Here is a 21,680-nt window from a genome sequence, read left to right as displayed (position 1 = left end):
AACATATCATACACTTACATAGGGAGGCTTTACGTCAAAATGGAAACAACAAAGTTTACTTTACGCAGACACACATGAACATACACACCATTCACAGCCCAGGTTATTGTGTACAGATAGCCTTTGAATCTCACTGTGTGGGCCTAACATTCTTAATTTTGGTACTCACTGCTCTCCCAGAGTATTTAACCAACTATTTGGTGATTCATAACTGTGTAACATTGCATATAACACCAAAGACAAAACCAGTAGGCTACAAAAACATTTGAAAAAAGTCAATCTTAGTTTATATCGGATTGGCTTGGTGGAAGAATGTGGTTGAGAACAACTGTCCCCACATTCTTTGCTGAAGAACTCTCTGTGTGGAAGCTGTGAGAGAGGGCCAAATGCCCATGAAGACTCAGTTACTGGGCTCCCGAGTGGCGCAGTGGTCTAAGGCACTGCATCTCAGTGCAAGAGGCGCCACTACAGTCCCTGGTTCAAATCCAGGCTGTACAACATCCGGCCGTGATTGGGAGTCCCATAGGGAGGCGAACAATTGGCCCAGTGTCGCCAGGGTAGGCCGTCATTGTAAATAAGAATTTGTTCTTAACTGACTTTCCTAGTTAAATAAAGGTTATGTTTAAACTACAAAGAAAGGTAGACTGAGAAGGAATCCTCAAATCCTTACTGTAAGGTCAGTAAGAAGAACTTCCCACAATAAATGCTTACATGTTTATACAGGAATGACAGTTCTCTCTCCACAAATTCACTTGAGTAATATCATGCAAAGTGAATTTCCTGCCTTTTCGGAGTAAATACTTTGCTTGTTCTAATGCTGTAACATGCACTACAGGCCCACAGTGATGTTTCCTTACAGAAGCATACAGAACTTCCCAGATGGATGCAAGTTCCATTTTACTGTGCAAAAACGTGCCCGAAACAATATACAAATATAAAACGCATAAAAAAATATTTTAAATCATATTCTGAACACTAATATGTGATACGTCATAGTACAGTAGTTTACTCCATCTTTGAATAAGTCTGCTGCGTAGGAGTATTGTGTTCAAAGTATCCCAAAGGAATACCAACATATTGCAGATTTATTTTTGTGATATTGAACATTGGCTTGCTTGTTGAATAAGAATAACTTTCACTGGGTCTGTGAGGGTCAAAGTTAGGAGATTGCACAGTTCTTGTCTTTGTCCTTTGCGCCAAGGCTATTTGCCCTCCTCTTCCTCCTTCTCAGGCTGTTCCTCAAACCCCTGTCCTTCACTCCTTTCCTCTCTCCCTCCCTCTCTCCGTCCACGGACGGGGGCCTTCGGGTTAACTGGGGAGGCAAGGGGATGGGCTGCCCCAAGAAGTAACCCTCTTCCTCTGATTCTGAGGAGGAGGAGCAGGTTGAGCAGGAGTCCTCGTGTTTGTTGTACTGGGCTGGCTGGAGGGTGAGTGACAGGGGCTCTGTGGTGCCAGGGGAAGAGAGGGAAGCACTCTCCCGCTGTCCTCTCCATTCTAGAGCGTCCAGACGGGGCCGATCAGGCAGAGAGTGACGGAAGCGTGTCTCTGTGCCTAGGTGGAGAATGGAGTCGGAGGCCACACGGCCACGGTTCCACCCCCGCCGTAAACTACGATGTTGGTATGAACCATCTGTGAGGGGACACAAAAAAAAGAGAGACAGTTGGCAGTTGTGATGAAAAGAAAAAAGAACAGGGGAAGGGGGAAAAAAAGTGGTCTTACCCAGTAGGTCCATTTGAGGTGGAATGCCCTTCTCCATATGTAACCTGCGCCCAAAACCTCCATCCTCTTCCTCCCCCTCCACCTGTTCTTCTTCCTTTTCTCCTTTCTCCTCATCTTCTTCTTCTTCTTCTTCCTCCTCCTCATTCACAGAGTAGCTGCAGCTGATTGGCTCTCGGAAGCTGACCCTGGCTGTCCCACTGCGAAATGATTGGGGACTATGGTCAGGGGGGCTTGGTTCTGGTTGGTGCAGATTTGGCTTGGTCATCAAATCACGAGACTTGGTGGGTAGAGGGGCTGGGAGGGGCGGTGGGTCAGCAGAACTGGGGTGGTTTAGTGATGCAGGTAAGGAGGAATTCCTCGGGGGAGGAAACACTGGGAAGAAGGAGAGATAACAAATAAAAGACCTCAATCTATAAAAAGGCAAAGGATTCAATTACTGTTCAATCAACTCACAATAACAGGAGATGAGAATGATTTGGAAACGGATTTATGAATACTACCCCAACTCTTGCTTATGGCCAATTGTATCTAACAGAGCTCTACAGTTACCTGTTTCATTCTGAACACAATGCTTTAGCTTAAGACCCACATTTAATATGCATGTAATTGCCTTGAAGTAGCACTTTCTAGAACAATTCACCAATGTGTAATACCTTTCGTAACTTGAGTACTCTTCTCCACCCAGTTCCCACTGTCCTTTGCAGTAGAAGTTCCTCTACTGAAACTGGTGAGGGGGTGTCCAGCGTAGCCGTTGGGCTCTCCTAAAAACTCCAGACTACTGACTGGATGCTTGCCACAGTCTCCAGTGTGCAAACTGTTGAGAGATTGGTCGACAGGCCAAGATGGTGCCCAGCCATTGGCTAAGCGACAGTGGGGAAGTGGAGAGTAGGACCTTCTAAGGTTACGATGACCGTTGGGTGGTGGGGAGACTCCATTTGGAACATTAGTAGAGATGTGAACACCTGGGAAACAGAGATGAGATGAAGATGAAACACACCTTGCTTGAATAGAAAAGGCTATGTAATCTTTGACAATGTCTAAATGGTATTGTTTTGATAATTTCATCAAAGTTGCTTTGGATAAAATAACCTGCTAAATTACTCAAATGATTACTTCATTTCAATTTCATTCCCTGCAGGCTGTTATGTTTGTATGTGTATTACAAGGCTCAGGCATGACCTACATAACATGTAAATACCATCTGCAGTAGGCCGCTACCTTTATTTTCCTGTGCAGCATGAACACAGTCTTTTCCTGGGACAACAGGGATGTTGGCTCTCTCTGGTGGTTGCTGTGGGGAGCAGCGCTGCGACTGTTGGATCTTCTCTGCAGTCTCACAGTGTCTGTGCTGCGGAGGCCGGCTCTGGAGGGCTGAGTCACACGAGTCTGAGTTATCTGGGTCCTCTCCCAGGGAGCAGGGCCTGGAGCAGAAGATAAGGCCCCCACGCGGGAGGAAGGGCCGCCCCAGCAGGGGGAGCCGACAGCGGGCACAGCAGAAACACGACTCGGCTGCATGCCAGTGCTGGCCCTCATAGGTCATCTGACCCTGGTCTATACCTGGAAGACAAAGAGACAGGCTCTAAGAAAGTTGTCTCTATGCGAGTGTATATATTTCTCTGTGTGAGTGAGCATAGATTTCTGTCTGTCCACACGTGTATATTGTTTTTTATGTGTACAGATGGCATATCTTAAATTTGATCATCCTGTTGTTGCATGACGTTTCCTGCACAGGAAATGCTAACTTGTAGTGTATTCAAAGTTTAAAAAGGCTTCTAAAGGTTGTCATTTCCTTTTTAAAATGTCAGACAAAAGAAAATGTGTCAACCTCTACAAAATGTATAATCCACAAAACAATTAACATTTTCTGCAGGATTATTTTCCTGCTGTAGTAAACTGACTCATATTAAGATCCTACATCTGTATGTGTGTAAACACTGAGTATACCAAACATTCTTAATATTGAGTTTCCGAACAGCCTCAATTTTGTCTCGCCATTCACCCTCTGGTCAGTCTACGTCATGAAAAGAGCAAGTGTTCTTAATGTTTTGTATACTCAGTGTACGCTTCCCTGTGTGGAAACATGGACCTGTGTAATTGCAGTACCTATGTGTTCCCCACAGGTGTCACAGTACTCTGCATAGAAGGACTCATAGCAGGAGCAGCAGTACGGCCGGCTCTCTCTCATGATGTACCGCTGTCCCCCCAACGCTGCCTCACACTCAAAACAACAGAAGTGCTTCATGTGCCAGTGTCGGCCCTCTGCCTCCGTACACTCATCTGCTAGAATGATCTGTACTTCAGGGAGAGACGGAGTAAAGAAGAAAGAATGTGGGTCAACAAATCATATCTCAAGAAAATACTTAACTATTGAATATTTCTGGTTGTTGAAAGACTGTCATTCCTCTGACAAACAGGTTTTCCCAGGGTGTCCGTGTGACAGAGCCAATGTTGTGTCCTCTAAGGACTTCCTACTGGGCACACACTGGTTGAATCTTCATTGTTTCTACGTCATTTCAATGAAATGACGTTGAAACCAACATGGAATAGATGTTGAATTGACGTCTGTGCCCAGTGGGTTGTGAAGATCAGTCATGACTAGGGCTGTTGCGGTGACCGTATTACCGCCACACCGGTGGTCACGAGTCATGAAGGTAGTCAAATTCCACGTGACCGTTTAGTCACGGTAATTATGCTTTTCCAAGCTCTGATGCTACTGATGGTCATTAGTAGCCTACCAAACTTGCTAACTGCCTGCTACTCAGCACTCTATAGTCCCTCTAATTATTCTGACATCAATGCAAATGTATTCGAAAATCAAATCAAACACTTCATGACAGCCCGTGAGCTCATGTTGTGCAACATTTCAATAGGCCATGCAATTGCGTGACAAAACAGAGTGATGGCCTCTATTAAAAAGAGGAGGCTCAGCTTTCTATAGGCTAGGCCTACTATATTTATTTCTCAACTTTTCTCAAATTAAGCACATTGTTTATATTTACAACAGAAGTATAGTCTACCTGGCTGGCATGAAATTAAACCACGGGGAAAAGTGTCCTCCATTCGGCATTTAAGTGCATAGATTACATGTATTTTTTTCCGCTGCCCTTGTTTCGATACAGGTGCATGATAATGGTCCATTCTAAATCAAAACAAATTTCACACATATATTATTTAGTATATGTAAAGACAAGATTAAATGAAGAATAGTCTGATGGGTGACAATATTAGCCTATCACTTGTGAATTATATATTATCACAAGTGGATGCTGCCCAGCATAAGAAACAATGCCTTTTTTTGCAACTTTTCAAATCATAGTCGCCCACCTCATGTAGCCTAGCTCATAGGCCTATATGTTTTGATAAGGTTTGTATCAGAACTAAAGTGGCCGAATAACTTAAGCACATTAATCAGCTTTACAAGAGGTGTATTGCCTAACTGGTTACATAAGCAGCACGTGAGTTTCAAGTTTGGGGAAGTACATTTTCACCATAAAAATGCACCTTTATAATAAAAGCATTACATTCATAATTGCATTTGCAGTCACTTTTGATAATGGTGTTTTCTGCTGATGGAACATTTGCGCTTATAGCCTACTACCTTGTGCGCATTGCTGTGCCTATAATGTGAAGAAATAGAATAATAGTTTATCAACATTTTAAGCTAAACGTTCTAATCTGTTGCTTCAGCCACAGAATCTAGTGGTTGTATTAACTTGGGATCTACCGCATCCCACAACTGTCCCAGACTATGTTTGGAATATTTATTTCTCGCACAGAATAGGTTGACCTTTGTACTATGATGATGTAGGCTAGTGCTTTTGCTGTTCGTTAGGCCTACGCATCTTGTTGGCTGACAAAAAGTAAATATGGACAGTTCTTCCAACCTCTTCCATATGCACCTCGGAAGGACGCGCACAGTTGCATCCCCGATGCATCTGTCTTCACTTGTAGCCTGTGAGAAAAACCCGATCACGTGATGGAGCGCTCGCCACTCAGAGAGGGCACGACACAAAAGGCATGGATTTTTTTTGGGTGCCTTACGGCCAGACAAACGGGATGCCGCTGTGAAATTCTAGGCATTATCAAGTGCTTTTATCAAGTGCTTATCAAATTGCGAATGTTTGATTGATGTTGTGTACAGCCTGCGCAAAAAACTATGCCTTTCAAGGTACTTTTTTCAAATCATCATTCGAGTCGCATCATGCAGCCTTACAATATATTGAAAATCAAAACATATAGCCCAACGTTTGTAGAACAACTAAAGTTACATAACTCTAAATTAAGCATATAGTAATAACAATTTCTTTGTTAACCGCTCAACACAGAATAGCCGCACTCCCTCAAATCGTTTGGAGAAAATATTTATATTTTATTCAGATTTGTTCAATTGTATTCTTCATACTATAAAATAATGTTTGACAATCCTGATCTACGGGCACATAAATCAAAGAAAGAAGACATACTCTCCCAGCCCAGAGTAAGAGTACACATCTCCTCAGAAGAGTCAGTGTTAGAACTGGACAGGCCAGATAGAATGTATAAACAGACAGTGGATCCACAGTTTAGAGAGTTATGTGGACTGGACAGACAGTGGTTAAACAGTAACAGTATGGAGAGCTTTGTGGACTGGACAGACAGCGGATAAACAGTAACAGTATGGAGAGCTTTGTGGACAGGACAGACAGCGGTTAAACAGTAACAGTATGGAGAGCTTTGTGGACTGGACAGATAGTGGTTAAACAGTAACAGTATGGAGAGTTTTGTGGACAGGACAGACAGCGGTTAAACAGTAACAGTATGGAGAGTTTTGTGGACTGGACAGACAGCGGTTAAACAGTAACATTATGGAGAGTTTTGTGGACTGGACAGACAGTGGTTAAACAGTAACAGTATGGAGAGTTTTGTGGACTGGACAGACAGTTGTTAAACAGTAACAGTATGGAGAGTTTTGTGGACTGGACAGACAGTGGTTAAACAGTAACAGTATGGAGAGATTTGTGGACTGGACAGGGCAGGTCAGAGTGTATGAGCCAGTGCGGAGAGATTTGCATTGTAGACACAGTCACCTCATCACAGGCCTGGCAGCGTGGTTTCATTCTCTCAGCATGGTGCCGGCCGCAGTAGATCTGTCCGTCCTGGTAGAAGTAGATGAGGTCTACCAGCAGCTCAGTGCACGAGGCACACTGGAAACACTGAGGGTGCCAGCAGCTACCATGCCCCGCTCGGCTGGCAAACACTGCTATGTCCCCACCATAGATCTGTCTGCCACACTGAAACACAGAGAGAAAGAAAGAGAGAGAGACAAAACAACAGGTAAACAAAATGCAAATGAACTTGAGGGAGTACAGAGAATACATACACTAAAACCGAAATTCCCTAATTCCTTGTCTCCATCTCCCTAATCCCTCACTCTCAATGTTTCCGTCCCACCCTAGTCTCCCCCCTGATCCCCCACCCCCCTCCCTCAGCAGTGTCCACCTGTTGGCAGATGGCTCCAGTCATGGTGACAGGGAACAGTCTGACCATGCCTCTGCCCAGGTTCTCCCTCTTCCTCTGCTGACTGAACAGACAAAGCTCCTTCTTCTCCTCCTCATCCAGATGGTTACAGTACTGATGCTGGAAACACAAAACACATAGTTATAATGCTGACTCAGACAAGCAGAACAGTCTAGTGAGGAACAACACAAACCAACTAAATTACAGCCCAGAGGCTAGGAAAACCAACATTTCACACAGAGTTCCAGTCTAGTATTAGATAACAGTTACAATGCTGAGTCAGACAAGCATCCCAGCAGAAAACAATTATATAACAGCCCAGCGGCGTTAGGACACCAAAACCTCACACAGAGTTACAGTATTAGTGACCGTTACCTCACTGTCGTGGGCTGGTAGCTGGTGGAGGAGCTGTTTAATGCGGTACCGCTCTCCTGAGCTGTTAGCATAGGGCACTCTGTCCTCCGGGATACAGCTGAAATACTGATACACCTGGATTAAAAAACAAGAATGTTCAGACACACACACTCACACTTCAAGGATGTTTTTGACCCTGTGTGTATGTAAATAAGAATGTGTGTACAAAACATTAATGACTCCTGCTTTTCCATGACATAGACTGACCAGGTGAATCCGGGTGATAACTATGATCCCTTAATGATGTCACTTGTTAAAACCACTTCAAATCAGTGTAGATGAAGGGGAGGAGACAGGTTAAAGAACGCTTGAGACAAAAAAATTATATTTAATTGCCTTTGAACGGGGTATGGAAGTAGGTGCCAGGTGCACCAGTTTGTGTCAAGAACTACAACGCTGCCGGGTTTGTCAAGCTCAACAGTTTCCCATGTGTATCAAGAATGGTCCTCCACTCAAAGGACATCCAGCCAACTTGACACAACTGTGGGAAGCATTGGAGTCAACATGGGCCAGCATCCCTGTGGAACGCTTTCGACACCTTGGAGAGTCCATGCCCTGACGAATTGAGGCTGTTCTGAAGGCAAAAGGGGGGGTGCAACTCAATATTAGGTGAGTGTTAATGTATGCGTGCATGTGTTTGTGTGTGCATGCATTAATGTATGTATATGAAGCAGTCTCTGTACTGGTTCTGACCTGTTCAGGCTTGAGTCCAGGTGGGACCCAGGCGTACTCCTCAGAGGCACAGCCCGAGTCGTCGTCAGAGATGGAGTGTCTTTGGAAGTCTGAAACCAGCTTCATCATCATCCTCTCCAGCTGGCCCGGCACCGCCCGCACTGCATGCTCCTCACGCACACACTTACAGTGCACACAGATCTTTCTGTGGAGAGAAAAAGAGGCCAATGGGTTCAATACATGGCAACTCAGAGTATTGCACAGATGCAACACCCACCAAACAGAAGGCTAGGACCGAACCGTTGGCAACAGTGTGACAAAGCTTTTTTTTTTACCCAACTAATAATCGAATCATAAAAACACGCCATTGATTGCCAACTCAAAACCCATACTGTCTGTAGTCAAGTATTGCATGGCAGGAACATAATTTGCGTTGGAGACATGAAGTAATTAGCCAGCCCACAAACATTCTTGAGCGTGACTCAATATGACTACCTACATTACAGTTACTAACACAACAAACAGGTGTTCATCCAAGGAGAGGCATGTCACCAACTCCGATACAGTCAAATATACACTGAACAATCAGAGGCTAAAACAAGCATGGAGTAAAACTGGAAACTGACACACGCATTCAGTCTAACAGTGACATGGTTGGATACACACACAACTGGATGAGGAAGCTGACCATTCTCTGAATACCTGCTGAAGGAGACCCCAGCCCATTGAACGGACATGTTTAACACCTTGTCACCTATGGTAAACATACCGGTAAGCCTCCTCTTTGCCCTGCACATTAAGATTCCCACGGTTGCTGAGAAGGCGGTATCTTCATCCCAATATGGCGATAGGACTATGGGCAAGTGTGTGTGTTGAAAGGAAAGTAGTGGGTGTGTGGAAAAGAGTGGGTGTGAGTGTAAAAAACATTAAGAAAACCTGCTCTTTCCATGACATAGACTGACCAGGTGAATCCAGGTGGAAGCTATGATCCCTTATTGATGTCACTTGTTAAATCCACTTCAATCAGTGTAGATGAAGGGGAGGAGATGAGTTAAAGAAGGAGTTTTAAGCCTTGAGACAATTGAGACATGGATTGTGTATGTATGTCATTCAGAGGGTGAATGGGGCAAGACAAAATACTTAAATGCCTTTGAACAGGGTATGGTAGTAGGTGCCAGGTGCACCGATCTGTGTCAACAACTGCAACACTGCTAGGTTTTTCAAGTTCAACAGTTTCCTGTGTGTATCAAGAATGGCCTACCACTTAAGGAACATCCAGCCAATTTAACACAACTGTGGGAAGTATTGGAGTATGGGGGGGTGCAACTCAATATTGGACGGTGTTCTTAATGTTTTGTACACTCATAGTAGGTTAGACAGTTTTGATTGGAGAGTGTTTTTTTCTTCTGTTTTTTACCATGCAGCTACCGTACATTGAGCTACCGTACATTGAATGTTTGGACTTCTGTTTTGAAGCCAGAGCATGAGTGAGTCATATTTCATTGTTAGTTTTATAAAAATAACTCTACATTTTCAGTTATAAAACTGATGATTGTTTATTTTTGATTAAAGTTATTGATGATGGGTGTACCTTTTGCTTCATGCGTTGTAAACTCGGTGAAAAAAGAAACGTCCTTTCACTGTCAACTGCGTTGATTTTCAGCAAACTTAACGTGTAAAAATTTGTATGAACAAAAGATTCAACAACTGACACATAAACTGAACAAGTTCCACAGACATGTGACTAACAGAAATGGAATAACGTGTCCCTGAACAAAGGGTGGGTCAAAATCAAAAGTCACAGTCAGTATCTGATGTGGCCACCAGCTGCATTAAGTACTGCAGTGCATCTCCTCCTCATGGACTGCACCAGATTTGCCAGTTCTTGCTGTGAGATGTTAACCCACTCTTCCACCAAGGCACTTGCAAGTTCCCAGACATTTCTGGGGTGAATGGCCCTAGCCCTCACCCTCCGATCCAACAGGTCCCAGACGTGCTAAATGTGATTGAGATCTGGGCTCTTCGCTGGCCATGGCAGAACACGGACATTCCTGTCTTGCAGGAAATCACGCACAGAACGAGCAGTATGGCTGGTGGCATTGTCATGCTGGAGGGTCATGTCAGGATGAGCCTGCAGGAAGGGTACCAAATGAGGGAGGAAGATGTCGTCCCTGTAACGCACAGCGTTAAGATTGCCTGCAATGACAACAAGCTCAGTCCGATGATGCTGTGACACACCGCCCCAGACCATGACGGACCCTCCACCTCCAAATCGATCCCACTCCAGTACAGGCCTCTGTGTAACACTCATTCCTTCGACGATAAACGCGAATCCAACCATCACCCCTGGTGAGACAAAACCGCGACTCGTCAGTGAAGAGCACTTTTTGCCAGTCCTGTCTGGTCCAGTGACGGTGGGTTTGTGCACATAGGCGACATTGTTGCCGGTGATGTCTGGTGAGGACCTGCCTTACAACAGGCCTACAAGCCCTCAGTCCAGCCTCTCTCAGCCTATTGCGGACAGTCTGAGCACTGATGGAGGGATTGTGCGTTCCTGGTGTAACTCGGCATTTGTTTGTTGCCATCCTGTACCTGTCCCGCAGGTGTGATGTTCGGATGTACCGATCCCGTGCAGGTGTTGTTACACGTGGTCTGCCACTGCGAGAACGATCAGCTGTCCGTTCTGTCTCCCTGTAGCGCCGTCTTAGGCATCTCACAGTACGGACATTGCAATTTATTGCCCTGGCCACATCTGCAATCCTCATGCCTCCTTGCAGCATGCCTAAGGCACGTTCATGTAGATGAGCAGGGAACCTGGGTATCTTTCTTTTGGTGTTTTTCAGAGTCAGTAGAAATGCCTCTTTAGTGTCCTAAGTTTTCATAACTGTGACCTTAATTGCCTACAGTCTGTAAGCTGTTAGTGTCTTAAAACCTGTTATGGCTAGGGGGCAGTATTTTCACGGCTGGATAAAAAACATACCCGATTTAATCTGGTTACCACTCCTACCCAGTAACTAGAATATGCATATACTTATTACATATGGATAGAAAACACTCCAAAGTTTCTAAAACTGTTTGAATGGTGTCTGTGAGTATAACAGAACTCATTTGGCAGGCAAAAACCTGACAAGGTTTCAGGCAGGAAGTGGCCTGTCTGACAAGGTGTCGTTCTTCTTGTCTCTGTTTATTGAAGAGTGAGGATCTTAGCTGTCCCGTGACACTTCCTACGGCTGCCATAGGGTCTCAGAAGGCGGTAAAAAGCTGAATCGTGGCTTTGCAGGCTCTGGCTGAAACAAAGTAGCGCGTTTGGGTAGTGGCTGGTTACAGTACTGTGAGACTCAGGCTCGTGCCCGCATCGACCGAAAGCTTTGTTTACTTTCCTCAGTTTAGCTAAAAGGAGATTCCTGGTCGGAATATTATCGCTTTTTTACGAGAAAAATGGCATAAAAATGGATTTTAAACAGCGGTTGACATGCTTCGAAGTACGGTAATGGAATATTTAGATTTTTTTTGTCACGAATTGCGCCATGCGCACGACCCTGATTTACCATTTCAGATAGTGTCTGGGACGCACGAACAAAACGCCGCTATTCGGATATAACGATGGATTATTTTGGACCAAACCAACATTTGTTATTGAAGTAGCAGTCCTGGGAGTGCATTCTGACGAAGACAACAAAAGGTAATGAAACTTTTATAATAGTAAAGCTGATATTGGTGAGTGCTAAACTTGCCGGGTGTCTAAATAGCTAGCCCATGATGCCTGGGCTATGTACTTAGAATATTGCAAAATGTGCTTTCACCAAAAAGCTATTTTAAAATCGGACATATCGAGTGCATAGAGGAGGTCTGTATCTATAATTCTTAAAATAATTGTTATGCTTTTTGTGAACGTTTATCGTGAGTAATTTAGTAAAATGTTAGCGAATTCCCCGGAAGTTTGCGGGGGGTATGCTAGTTCTGAACGTCACATGCTAATGTAAAAAGCTGGTTTTTGATATAAATATGAACTTGATTGAACAAAACATGCATGTATTGTATAACATAATGTCCTAGGGTTGTCATCTGATGAAGATCATCAAAGGTTAGTGTTGCATTTAGCTGTCTTCTAGGTTTTTGTGACATTATATGCTAGCTTGAAAAATGGGTGTCTGATTATTTCTGGCTTGGTACTCTGCTGACATAATCTAATGTTTTGCTTTCGTTGTAAAGCCTTTTTGAAATCGGACAGTGTGGTTAGATAAAGGAGAGTCTTTTTTTTAAAATGCTGTGAAATAGTCATATGTTTGAAAAATGGAAGTTTTTGTATTTTAGAGGAGTTTGTATTTCGCGCCACGCCCATCATTGGATAATGGAGCAGGTGTTCCGCTAGCGGAACGTCTAGATGTAAGAGGTTAATGACCGTTCCACAGGTGCATGTTCATTAATTGTTTATGGTTCATTGAACAAGCATGGGAAACAGACGGTAGCGTCCCATCTGGCCAACATCCGGTGAAATTACAGAGCGCGAAATTCAAACGACAGTATTATAAATATTTAACTTTCATAAAATCACAAGTGTAATACATCAAAATAAAGCTTAACTTCTTGTTAATCCAGCCGCTGTGTCAGATTTCAAAAAGGCTTTACGGCGAAAGCAAACCATGCAATTATCTGAGGAGAGCGCCCCGCATACAAACACATGAAAAACATATTTCAACCAGGCAGGTGCGACACGTAAGTCTGAAATAGCGATATAAAAAAAACGCCTTACCTTTGATGATCTTCTTCTGTTGGCACTCCAAAAGGTCCCAGTTACATCACAAATTTTCGTTTTGTTCGATAATGTCTTTCTTTATTATTATTATTGACTGGCGCTCTTCAGTCAATAATCCACCCAGTTTCCCTCCATCAAAATGCATGGAAAGTGAATCCCAAACGTTACTAATAAACTTTTCCAAACAAGTCAAACAACGTTTATAATCAAACCTTAGGTACCCTAATACGTAAATAAACGATAAAATTGAAGACGGAGAATCGTTATTGTCTTTACCGGAGAAAAATACCAAAGAACGCGCTCTCTTCCACGTGCTTGGAAACACTACAGCCAAAATGGGAGCCACTTAGAAAAACTACAATTTCTGGCTAATTTTTTCCAAAAACCAGCCTGAAACTCTTTCTAAAGACTGTTGACATCTAGTGGAAGCCCTAGGAACTGCAATCTGGGAGGACTTGGCCTTATAACAAAAGTGATAGCCATTGAAAATAGGGGTAGGCTGATTTTATTTTTGGGGGGGATGGTTTGTCCTCGGGGTTTCGCCTGCCATATCAGTTCTGCTATACTCACAGAGTGTTTTCTATCCAAATCTAACAATTATATGCATATCCTAGCTTCTGGGCCTGAGTAACAGGCAGTTTACTTTGGGCACGCTTTTCATCCGGACGTCAAAATACTACCCAAGAGAGGTTAAACCCTTTACAATGAAGATCTGTGAAGTTATTTGGATTTTTACGAATTATCTTTGAAAGACAGGGTCCTGAAAAAGGGACGTTTCTTTTTTTGCCGAGTTTATGTGTGTTCTTACTGACTGTCACCTTGAAATTGGCTACTAGGTAGCTACTTCTCACGCAGTTGCTGGACAGTAGTCCTTGGCAAGCGGGAGCAAAGGGCACTGTGTCCCAGTGTTGTTAGCGTTCATGCCCACCCCATTGAGTAGTAGACTATGTATATATCAAGGTGACATCTAGATGGTTATTAATATTAATTATTTCTTGTGTAGGCTGCTATCCTGATCTGGCTATGTCATATGGCTGTCGGCTACACTAGTTCATTTAGCAGACAAGAACGTTTTATTGTATAAAGAATACAATTGAACATAGCTGAATAAAACAGAAAATATATTTTCTCCAAACAATTTGAGGGAGTGCGCACGTGGCTATTCTTTTGATAATGCCTCGAATTTCCCGGTATCGTCCCCACTGTGTGGATGTAATGCCCCCTAAAAAAATCCATGCTTTTTACGGCCGTTGGCCGTTGTGCCCTTGGGCTGAATATAATAATTATAATTCCCTTCTCCTGGCTGCGTGCTCCGAAGCACCTCTCACTCACACGGCTCTCTCAGATAGCTACATTTTTAATAGCCAATGCAGTCACATGATCAGGTCTTCCTCACAGGCTGAAGACAGACACATCGGGGACGCAACTGCGCACGTCCATATCCAATTCCGGGGTGCATATTTAAGATATTGGAAGAACTGCCCACATTTATATTTCGTCAGCCAACACCATTCTCAAAAGTGACCGAAAATGTAATTATGCATGTATTGCTTTTATTATAAAGGTGAATTTGTATGGTGAAAATGATCTTCCCCAAACTTGAAACTCACACACTGCTTATGTAACCAGTTAGGCAATACACCCCTTGTAAAGCGGTTTAATGTGCTTAATTTATGAAATTATTTGGCCACTTTAGTTGTGATACAAACCTTATTAAAACCTATAGGCCTATGGGCTAGGCTTATTTTGCGACTATGATTTGAAAAAGTTCAGAGAAAAACAGGCATCCGCTGTTTCTTGCCTCACTGGACACAAGCTGGGCATCATTCACAAGTGATAATATATCATTCACAAGTGAAAGGCTAATATTGTCACCCATCAGACTATTCTTTATTTAATCTTGTCTTTACATATACGAAATAATATACAGTGATTCGGAAAGTATTCAGACCCCTTGCCTTTTTCCACATTTTGCTACGTTACAGCCTTATTCTAAAATAGATTAAATTGTTTTTTCCCCTCTCATCAATCTACATTGTGTGTATTGTGTGTAGATAGATGAGGAAAACAATTCATTTAATTAATTTAAGAATAAGGCTGTAAGGCTGTAATGTAACAAAATGTGGAAAAGGGGTCTGAATACTTTCTGAATGCACTGTATGTGTGAAATTTGTCTCGAAAAAGGGGCAGGGGGAAAAAATACGTCATCTATGCACTTAAATAGCGAATGGAGTACCCTTTTCCCGTGGTTAATTCTCGTGCCAGCCTGGTAGGCTATACTCCTCGTGTAAAAAGAAGCAATGTGCTTAATATTAGGAAAGTTGGAATATAAATATAGTAGGCCTAGCCTATAGAAAGCTGATGGGATACTCCTCTTTTTAATAGAAGCCATCAATCTGTTTTCTCACGCAATAGCATAGCCTATAGAAATGTTGCGAAACAAGAGCTCATGGGCTCTCATTAAGTGTTTGACTAGATTTTCGATTAGATTTGCATTGATGTTAGAATGATTAGAGGGACAATAGAGTGCTGAGTACCAGGCAGTCTAAGGGTTGCCCCCTCTCATTGAATAACTCAAGTTGAAGGTTGATCCGTTGTCCTGCTGGTTGCCATTAGTAACTTAATTATTCTTATAACTTCTGTGTGCAATTTTTAAATAATGGGTTCAAGGACATACATCTGGTGTATTAGAAGCAATTATTGGTACCATGATTGTCTTTGAATTTGTAAAATGTATTTACACGAAGACTGACCATGAATATTGCAATTTTTCCATAGAAAATAATGGTGGATCCTGTTTTCTGCTAACAATGCCTGCAGTACTGCGGCCGTCCTTAAACTTCCGTGGCTACAATGAGAGGGGGCAGTCGTTCTCCCCTGTCCCACAGTGGTTAATAACTGTTGGAGGAAGAGAAGATGGAGGGAGTAATCCTTCCCCTTGTCACCCCCTCTGGGCTGTCATATCTTTCCTCTGAGTAATTGGGCCTGTCTGTATGTGGGACTGACTGTGGCAGTGTGAGAAAGGGTTTGTACAGTATGCGTTCATGTCTGTGAAGGCATTACGTGTGTGGATGCATCCATCAGTGTGTGGATGCATCCATCAGTGTGTGGATGCATCAGTGTGTGGATGCATCAGTGTGTGGGCTCCTGTATAAACAGTATCTCTCTGGTTCTTGTGTGATTGCATAACAGGCCCTCAGCTGGTATTTGCAGCTCAAGGCCAGCTCTTCAGGCACAGATGGAGGACAAAGCCGCTTTGCGTAGACATCCCCCTTAAAACACACACAAACACCAATCCTTTCATGTGGATAAACAGCATTCACTTTCAATCCCCTGTTCCAAAGTCTCCCATCCCATCCTTACTGCTATTCCCTTCCCAATAAAATATTCAACTGAACAGCTCCCCTGCGGATCGTTTCCAACCCTGGCTGCCGTAGCTCCTTATAAGGCCAGGTTGTAGTGCAGGGGGTTCAGTATAAATCATGGTAAACATAGCAGGTCACCTCAGGGTAAGCCATGCTGGCAAAACTCACAAGCCACAATCGAGCCCCAGCTGTTTGTCCTCAGAGCGCGTGTACACTGTACGTGTGTGGATGTAAGAGCCACCGTACAACACAGTCACGTGTGTGTGTGTGTGTGTGTGTGTGTGTGTGTGTGTGTGTGTGTGTGCTGTGTGTGTGTGGTACAGATGCCCCGCAGCCTGCAGGCAGCTGGAAAACCACTACATGTACCAGGGAATGTTATCCAGCCACTCACCAGCTCCTCAAAATAACAGGGAGATTTATCAGGAAGGTAATCAGCAAAGAGTTGTCCAGAGTATAGTTTCCAAGCCCAACATGAAACGCTATTGCACCAGAGCAATTCATTTTAAATGATGTGTAGGACTGTGCTTGCAAATGGGCTTGATTGTTATTAACCCACTTGTATCTCTTTGCCAGCCTGGAAAGACATCTAGCTTGCCATTTAGAGTATATTTAGCTTGAATGCCAGGATGGCACACTCAGCCGCCACAGCCACACCCAGCTACTGCCACGAGACCCTCAGAAATGACCAGCGGTGCTACTGTGGTCACAGAGCAGATGCTGATGTCATATGTTTGGCCTGTAATCCATGTTACGCCTCCAATTCTCAGGTTACATCACAACCTGCTGGGCGTCAGCGCACTGTGGCTGTAACGGTTGTTGTTGTTGAGGCATCTTTCTTTGTGTTGATATGTAAACAGTGACTCTGGTTGTGGATAATCCAGTACATGACTGACTGCTGGGCAGACGGATACAGTAAAGTAGTGTAGGCTGCTTCTCTGTGATGCTACTGAGGTCAGAAATCATTGCTCTGCCACATGGCCTAAATGTTTACTATGACCTCTCTGGTCTTTTCACACTGCACTGATGGCTTTAGCGTAGTTCACTAGTACTATATATTAGAAACATATACAGTATATCCTTCTTTTATCCTCTACATTTTTTTTTATGAAGCACATGTCTAAAAAATTATTATAATAGAATACCTATTAGCTTGTGGTACTCTAATCTGGTCTTAACCACTAAACAGAGTAAAACAGTGTGAACTGGGCCAGCATGGAGACTCTAACTTCCATTAGTGCACAGTACATACCACACAGCAGGACCACATAATCCTGACACATAATCCTCAATAACTTCCATATTCCCTACTAGCCCTCTTGGAGGGGAGCAGAAATAACTCTCTCTCTGCTTATTTTCACTTTTGGAATGCCACAACACAAATTACAATCATTACAATCACTGTTTTCAAATCTGCTAGCAGTGTTAACAGGCTCAATCTAAATTCTAAACCCTCTCCCTCTGGTGAGTAGGGACCCCACTATCCACTTCCTACTATCCGCTGTGAGCTAACACATTCAAGTACACACAAGGACTTTTACTTTCTGTTCGATGAGTGTTAAACGTTCCAATTAGTGGCTACATACAACAAAACAAAAAAGTAAAGCAGGAATTAGCCAAGACCTTTACCTTTCGTCATCAACGTCACAATGAAATCCATGCTGACTCTGCAACATCCTCCTATCCAGACCGGTGCTATATTGAAGCTTCTCAGAATCTGATCTCAGATTTAGTCACATCGTGCTACTGCCTGTCTGTCCGTCTGCCTGTCTGTCTGTCTGTCTGCCTGTCTGTCCGTCTGTCCGTCTGCCTGTCTGTCTGTCTGTCTGTCTGTCCGTCTGCCTGTCTGTCCGTCTGCCCGTCTGTCCGTCTGCCCGTCTGTCTGCCTGCCTGTCCGTCTGCCTGGTCAGAGCTGAGTTCAAGATGAGGCAGCTCCATACCAGTGGAAATGTGTTCTCTCTCTACATGTCTCTTTTCAATGTATCCCTCCCCCACACCATCCCTCTACCCCCATCTGATAGAGTTGACCAAACAATAAGTCTCTGGACACACACTACATTCTTTCCATTCACTGCATGGTTTCTCCACACTTCTAAAAAGCGTGCAATAGTTCAATTTGACCGCTCACATTTTTAGAACACACACACACACACACACACACACACACACACACACACACACACACACACACACACCAATGCCGTTAGCTTTAATGTTTGAAATAATTGGAGCAGATTCTATAACTCAACTTCATTTGGCAATGAATCATTCCCATGTTCTGACAAGTCTAATCAAGATGAGCAATGCAGCACAGATAAAAATGGAATATGTTTGGACATCAAGCCCTTTTGACCAATTAAAGGATGGCATTTCAGAGAACATCTTGGCCTGGCTACAGGCCTCTAAGAAGTCCAAAATCATAACAGCTCATCTGACCTCGCTGTCAATCACTCCAGGATGACCTGTCAATCAACAGATCCAACCAAAAAGGCCCTTTGTCCTTAGATCTATGTTAAATTGCCTCGCTTGTCAATCTCTCTTTTATCTTTCTCTGTTCATGCCCCTTTTCCTGTATCTCTCACTCTCGCCTGGAATAATTATTTAACTGTTCAAACATCAACAAGTGTGCCATCAACCCTGACAAGATAACTAATAAGATACTCACTCTTCCATACAATCACAACTTCTAACAAATTCAAAAGTCACTTTTTAGATGTATCATTAGCCATTCAATCCATCCCCATTTGTTTTGGCCATACATGTGTCAAATGGGTAATGTACCAACCAGTTTGTACAGTACAGTGATCAATAACCCTCTTGGGATGAATGTGTCTGCTCTGCTCTTGGTGTGATTAGCTGTGATTTAAACTGAGTAGCTACAGTATCTCTCTCTGTGGCCTGATAGTGCTCGGAGTCCAGATTAGATATATCCATCCATCCCTCTGAGAAACAGATGGACACTGTCCCAGAATGCTTGCTCTGTGGTCACTAATTAGTGCCTGAGTAATCGCCACGCCACCTGCCTGCTCTTACCAACTAATAGAGGAGGCTGGCTTTGAGCACTCTGTGTCTCAGTGTCACTGACTGGGACCTATGGGGTCACAAGTAACTTAATTCCTCCTCTGGTGGATGGGGTAGTGGAGCCATCTGCACCCTGCCTATGAGGCCTCTGCCCCGGCCCTGCCTGGGAGAGAGCAAGTTGATGATGGATCACTGCCCTGACAGTGTGGTTAAACAGCTGATCTCTTTGGTCACTTGCCTGTTTGTCTTCCATGGGGGTAATGGGGGTAGGTGTTACTGTGAATGGGTTAATAAAGGAGATGCCATTTGTCCTGGACTCTGGAGTCTTTAAGATGTTAAACAGTGACCCCCATACATCTCAATCACTTAATCATTCTGCTCTGTGGTAACTGGGAAGTAACTGTGGTTCTGACACCTCCTGCTTAAAAGGATTAAACATCTCTGATTATTCTTGCCCTGATATCAGACTGGAACATTAAACAAAAACTCCCTGTCACCAGACCTCAAACCAAGTACCCTCTCTATTCTGCCCAAATGTCTTTCAATAACTAAATTTACCATACCAAAGATGAATATAACCATACCAAATATGTATGGTAAACACATCAATGATATGATGACAGTCGCAATTTTTTATCTGGTTCTTTTATCTGGTTTGTCTGTGTTTTTAGCACGACAGTATAAAGTACAGTAGAGTCACCATGTGCTTTAGATTAAGGACTGTTTGTCTTCAAAGCCTGTTGACTTGACCTTAACACAGGGACATAATAACCAAGGACGCAAGCACTCAATTAGAATAATTTGATAGAAATGAATACCCTCCTTGCAGCCTTTATTCCATTTTATAAACTGGGTGGTTTGAGCCCCAAATGCTGATTGGCAGACAGCTGTGGTATCTCAGACCGTATACCATGGGTATGACAAAAAATGTATTTTTACTGCTCTAATTACGTTGGTAACCAGTTTATAATAGCAATAAGGCACCTAGGGGGTTTGTGCTATATGGGTAATATACCACGGTTAAGGACTGTATCCGCGTTGCGTCGTGCTTAAGAACATATCTTAGCCATGGTATATTGGCCATATACCACGCCCCCTCGTGCCTTATTGCTTAAGTAGAACCTAGTCTGTGTTTCTTCTATCTGACTCTTTATTAGTTCAATCTGCCAACCAGGGTTGGCTTGTCTTCTGAAGACCCAATGTGTGTTTGCATATGCTGCATTGTTTAACCCAGAACTCTCTTTCTCCCTGTCAAAACTACCATGAAATGTGGCTATTTTCTCCATTCACTAAAACAACTAATAAAGGGAGCACTTCAGAAAATAGTCAGAAGTGCAAGCTGTGTTAACTTCAAGCCTTGTGCGAATGTACAGTGTGTCTACAAAAATATTTGTAAAATGTACCGGTCCAAACTAGAGGTCGACCGATTATGATTTTTCAACGCCGATACCGATTATTGGAGGACCAAAAAGGCCGATACCGAGTAATCGGACGATTTGTTTTAAATTTTTTATTTGTAATAATGACAATTACAACAATACTGAATGAACACTTATTTTAACTTATTATAATACATCAATAAAATCAATTTAGCCTCAAATAAATAATGAAACATGTTCAATTTGGTTTAAATAATGCAAAAACAAAGTGTTGGATAACAAAGTAAAAGTGCAATATGTGCCATGTAAAAAAGCTAACATTTAAGTTCCTTGCTCAGAACATGAGAACATATGAAAGCTGGTGGTTCCTTTTAACATGAGTCTTCAATATTCCCAGGTAAGAAGTTTTAGGTTGTAGTTATTTTAGGACTATTTCTCTCTATACGATTTGTATTTCATATACCTTTGACTATTGGATGTTCTTATTGGAATTTTAGTATTGCCAGTGTAACAGTATAGCTTCCGTCCCTCTCCTCGCTCCTACCTGGGCTCGAACCAGGAACACATCGACAACAGCCACCCTCGAAGCAGCGTTACCCATGCAGAGCAAGGGGAACAACTACTCCAAGTCTCAGAGCGAGTAACGTTTGAAACGCTATCAGCACGCACCCCGCTAACTAGCTAGCCATTTCATATCGGTTACACCAGCCTAATCTCGGGAGTTGATAGGCTTGAAGTCATAAACAGCACAATGCTTGAAACATTGCGAAGAGCTGCTGGCAAACATACGAAAGTGCTGTTTGAATGAATGCTTACGAGCCTGCTGGTGCCTACCATCGCTCAGTCAGACTGCTCTATCAA

At 43.2% G+C, this 21,680-nt stretch overlaps 1 protein-coding gene across 2 annotated transcripts in view; it reads right to left on the bottom strand.

The window, feature by feature from the left end:
• Nucleotides 1-40: 40 nt before the first annotated feature.
• LOC106572445 (prickle-like protein 2) overlaps nt 41-21,680 on the bottom strand; it is a 44,289-nt gene continuing 22,649 nt past the window's right edge. For both annotated transcript variants that reach the window (XM_045696225.2, XM_045696224.2), the window contains 9 exons: nt 8,323-8,506; nt 7,591-7,704; nt 7,198-7,335; nt 6,786-6,989; nt 3,823-4,009; nt 2,938-3,276; nt 2,373-2,681; nt 1,720-2,091; nt 41-1,629 (listed from right to left, as the gene is read on the bottom strand). In XM_045696225.2, the coding sequence (XP_045552181.1) occupies nt 1,160-1,629; nt 1,720-2,091; nt 2,373-2,681; nt 2,938-3,276; nt 3,823-4,009; nt 6,786-6,989; nt 7,198-7,335; nt 7,591-7,704; nt 8,323-8,506 (2,317 nt within the window). In that variant the 3' untranslated portion in view covers nt 41-1,159. The remainder of the gene's footprint in view (nt 1,630-1,719; nt 2,092-2,372; nt 2,682-2,937; nt 3,277-3,822; nt 4,010-6,785; nt 6,990-7,197; nt 7,336-7,590; nt 7,705-8,322; nt 8,507-21,680) is intronic.

This window comes from Salmo salar, chromosome 15 (assembly GCF_965601325.2).
Source record: "Salmo salar chromosome 15, fSalSal1, whole genome shotgun sequence".
NCBI classification, from domain to species: domain Eukaryota; kingdom Metazoa; phylum Chordata; class Actinopteri; order Salmoniformes; family Salmonidae; genus Salmo; species Salmo salar.
The sequence above is the reverse complement of the archived record's forward strand: the minus strand, read 5'-3'. Positions and strand labels throughout refer to the sequence as shown.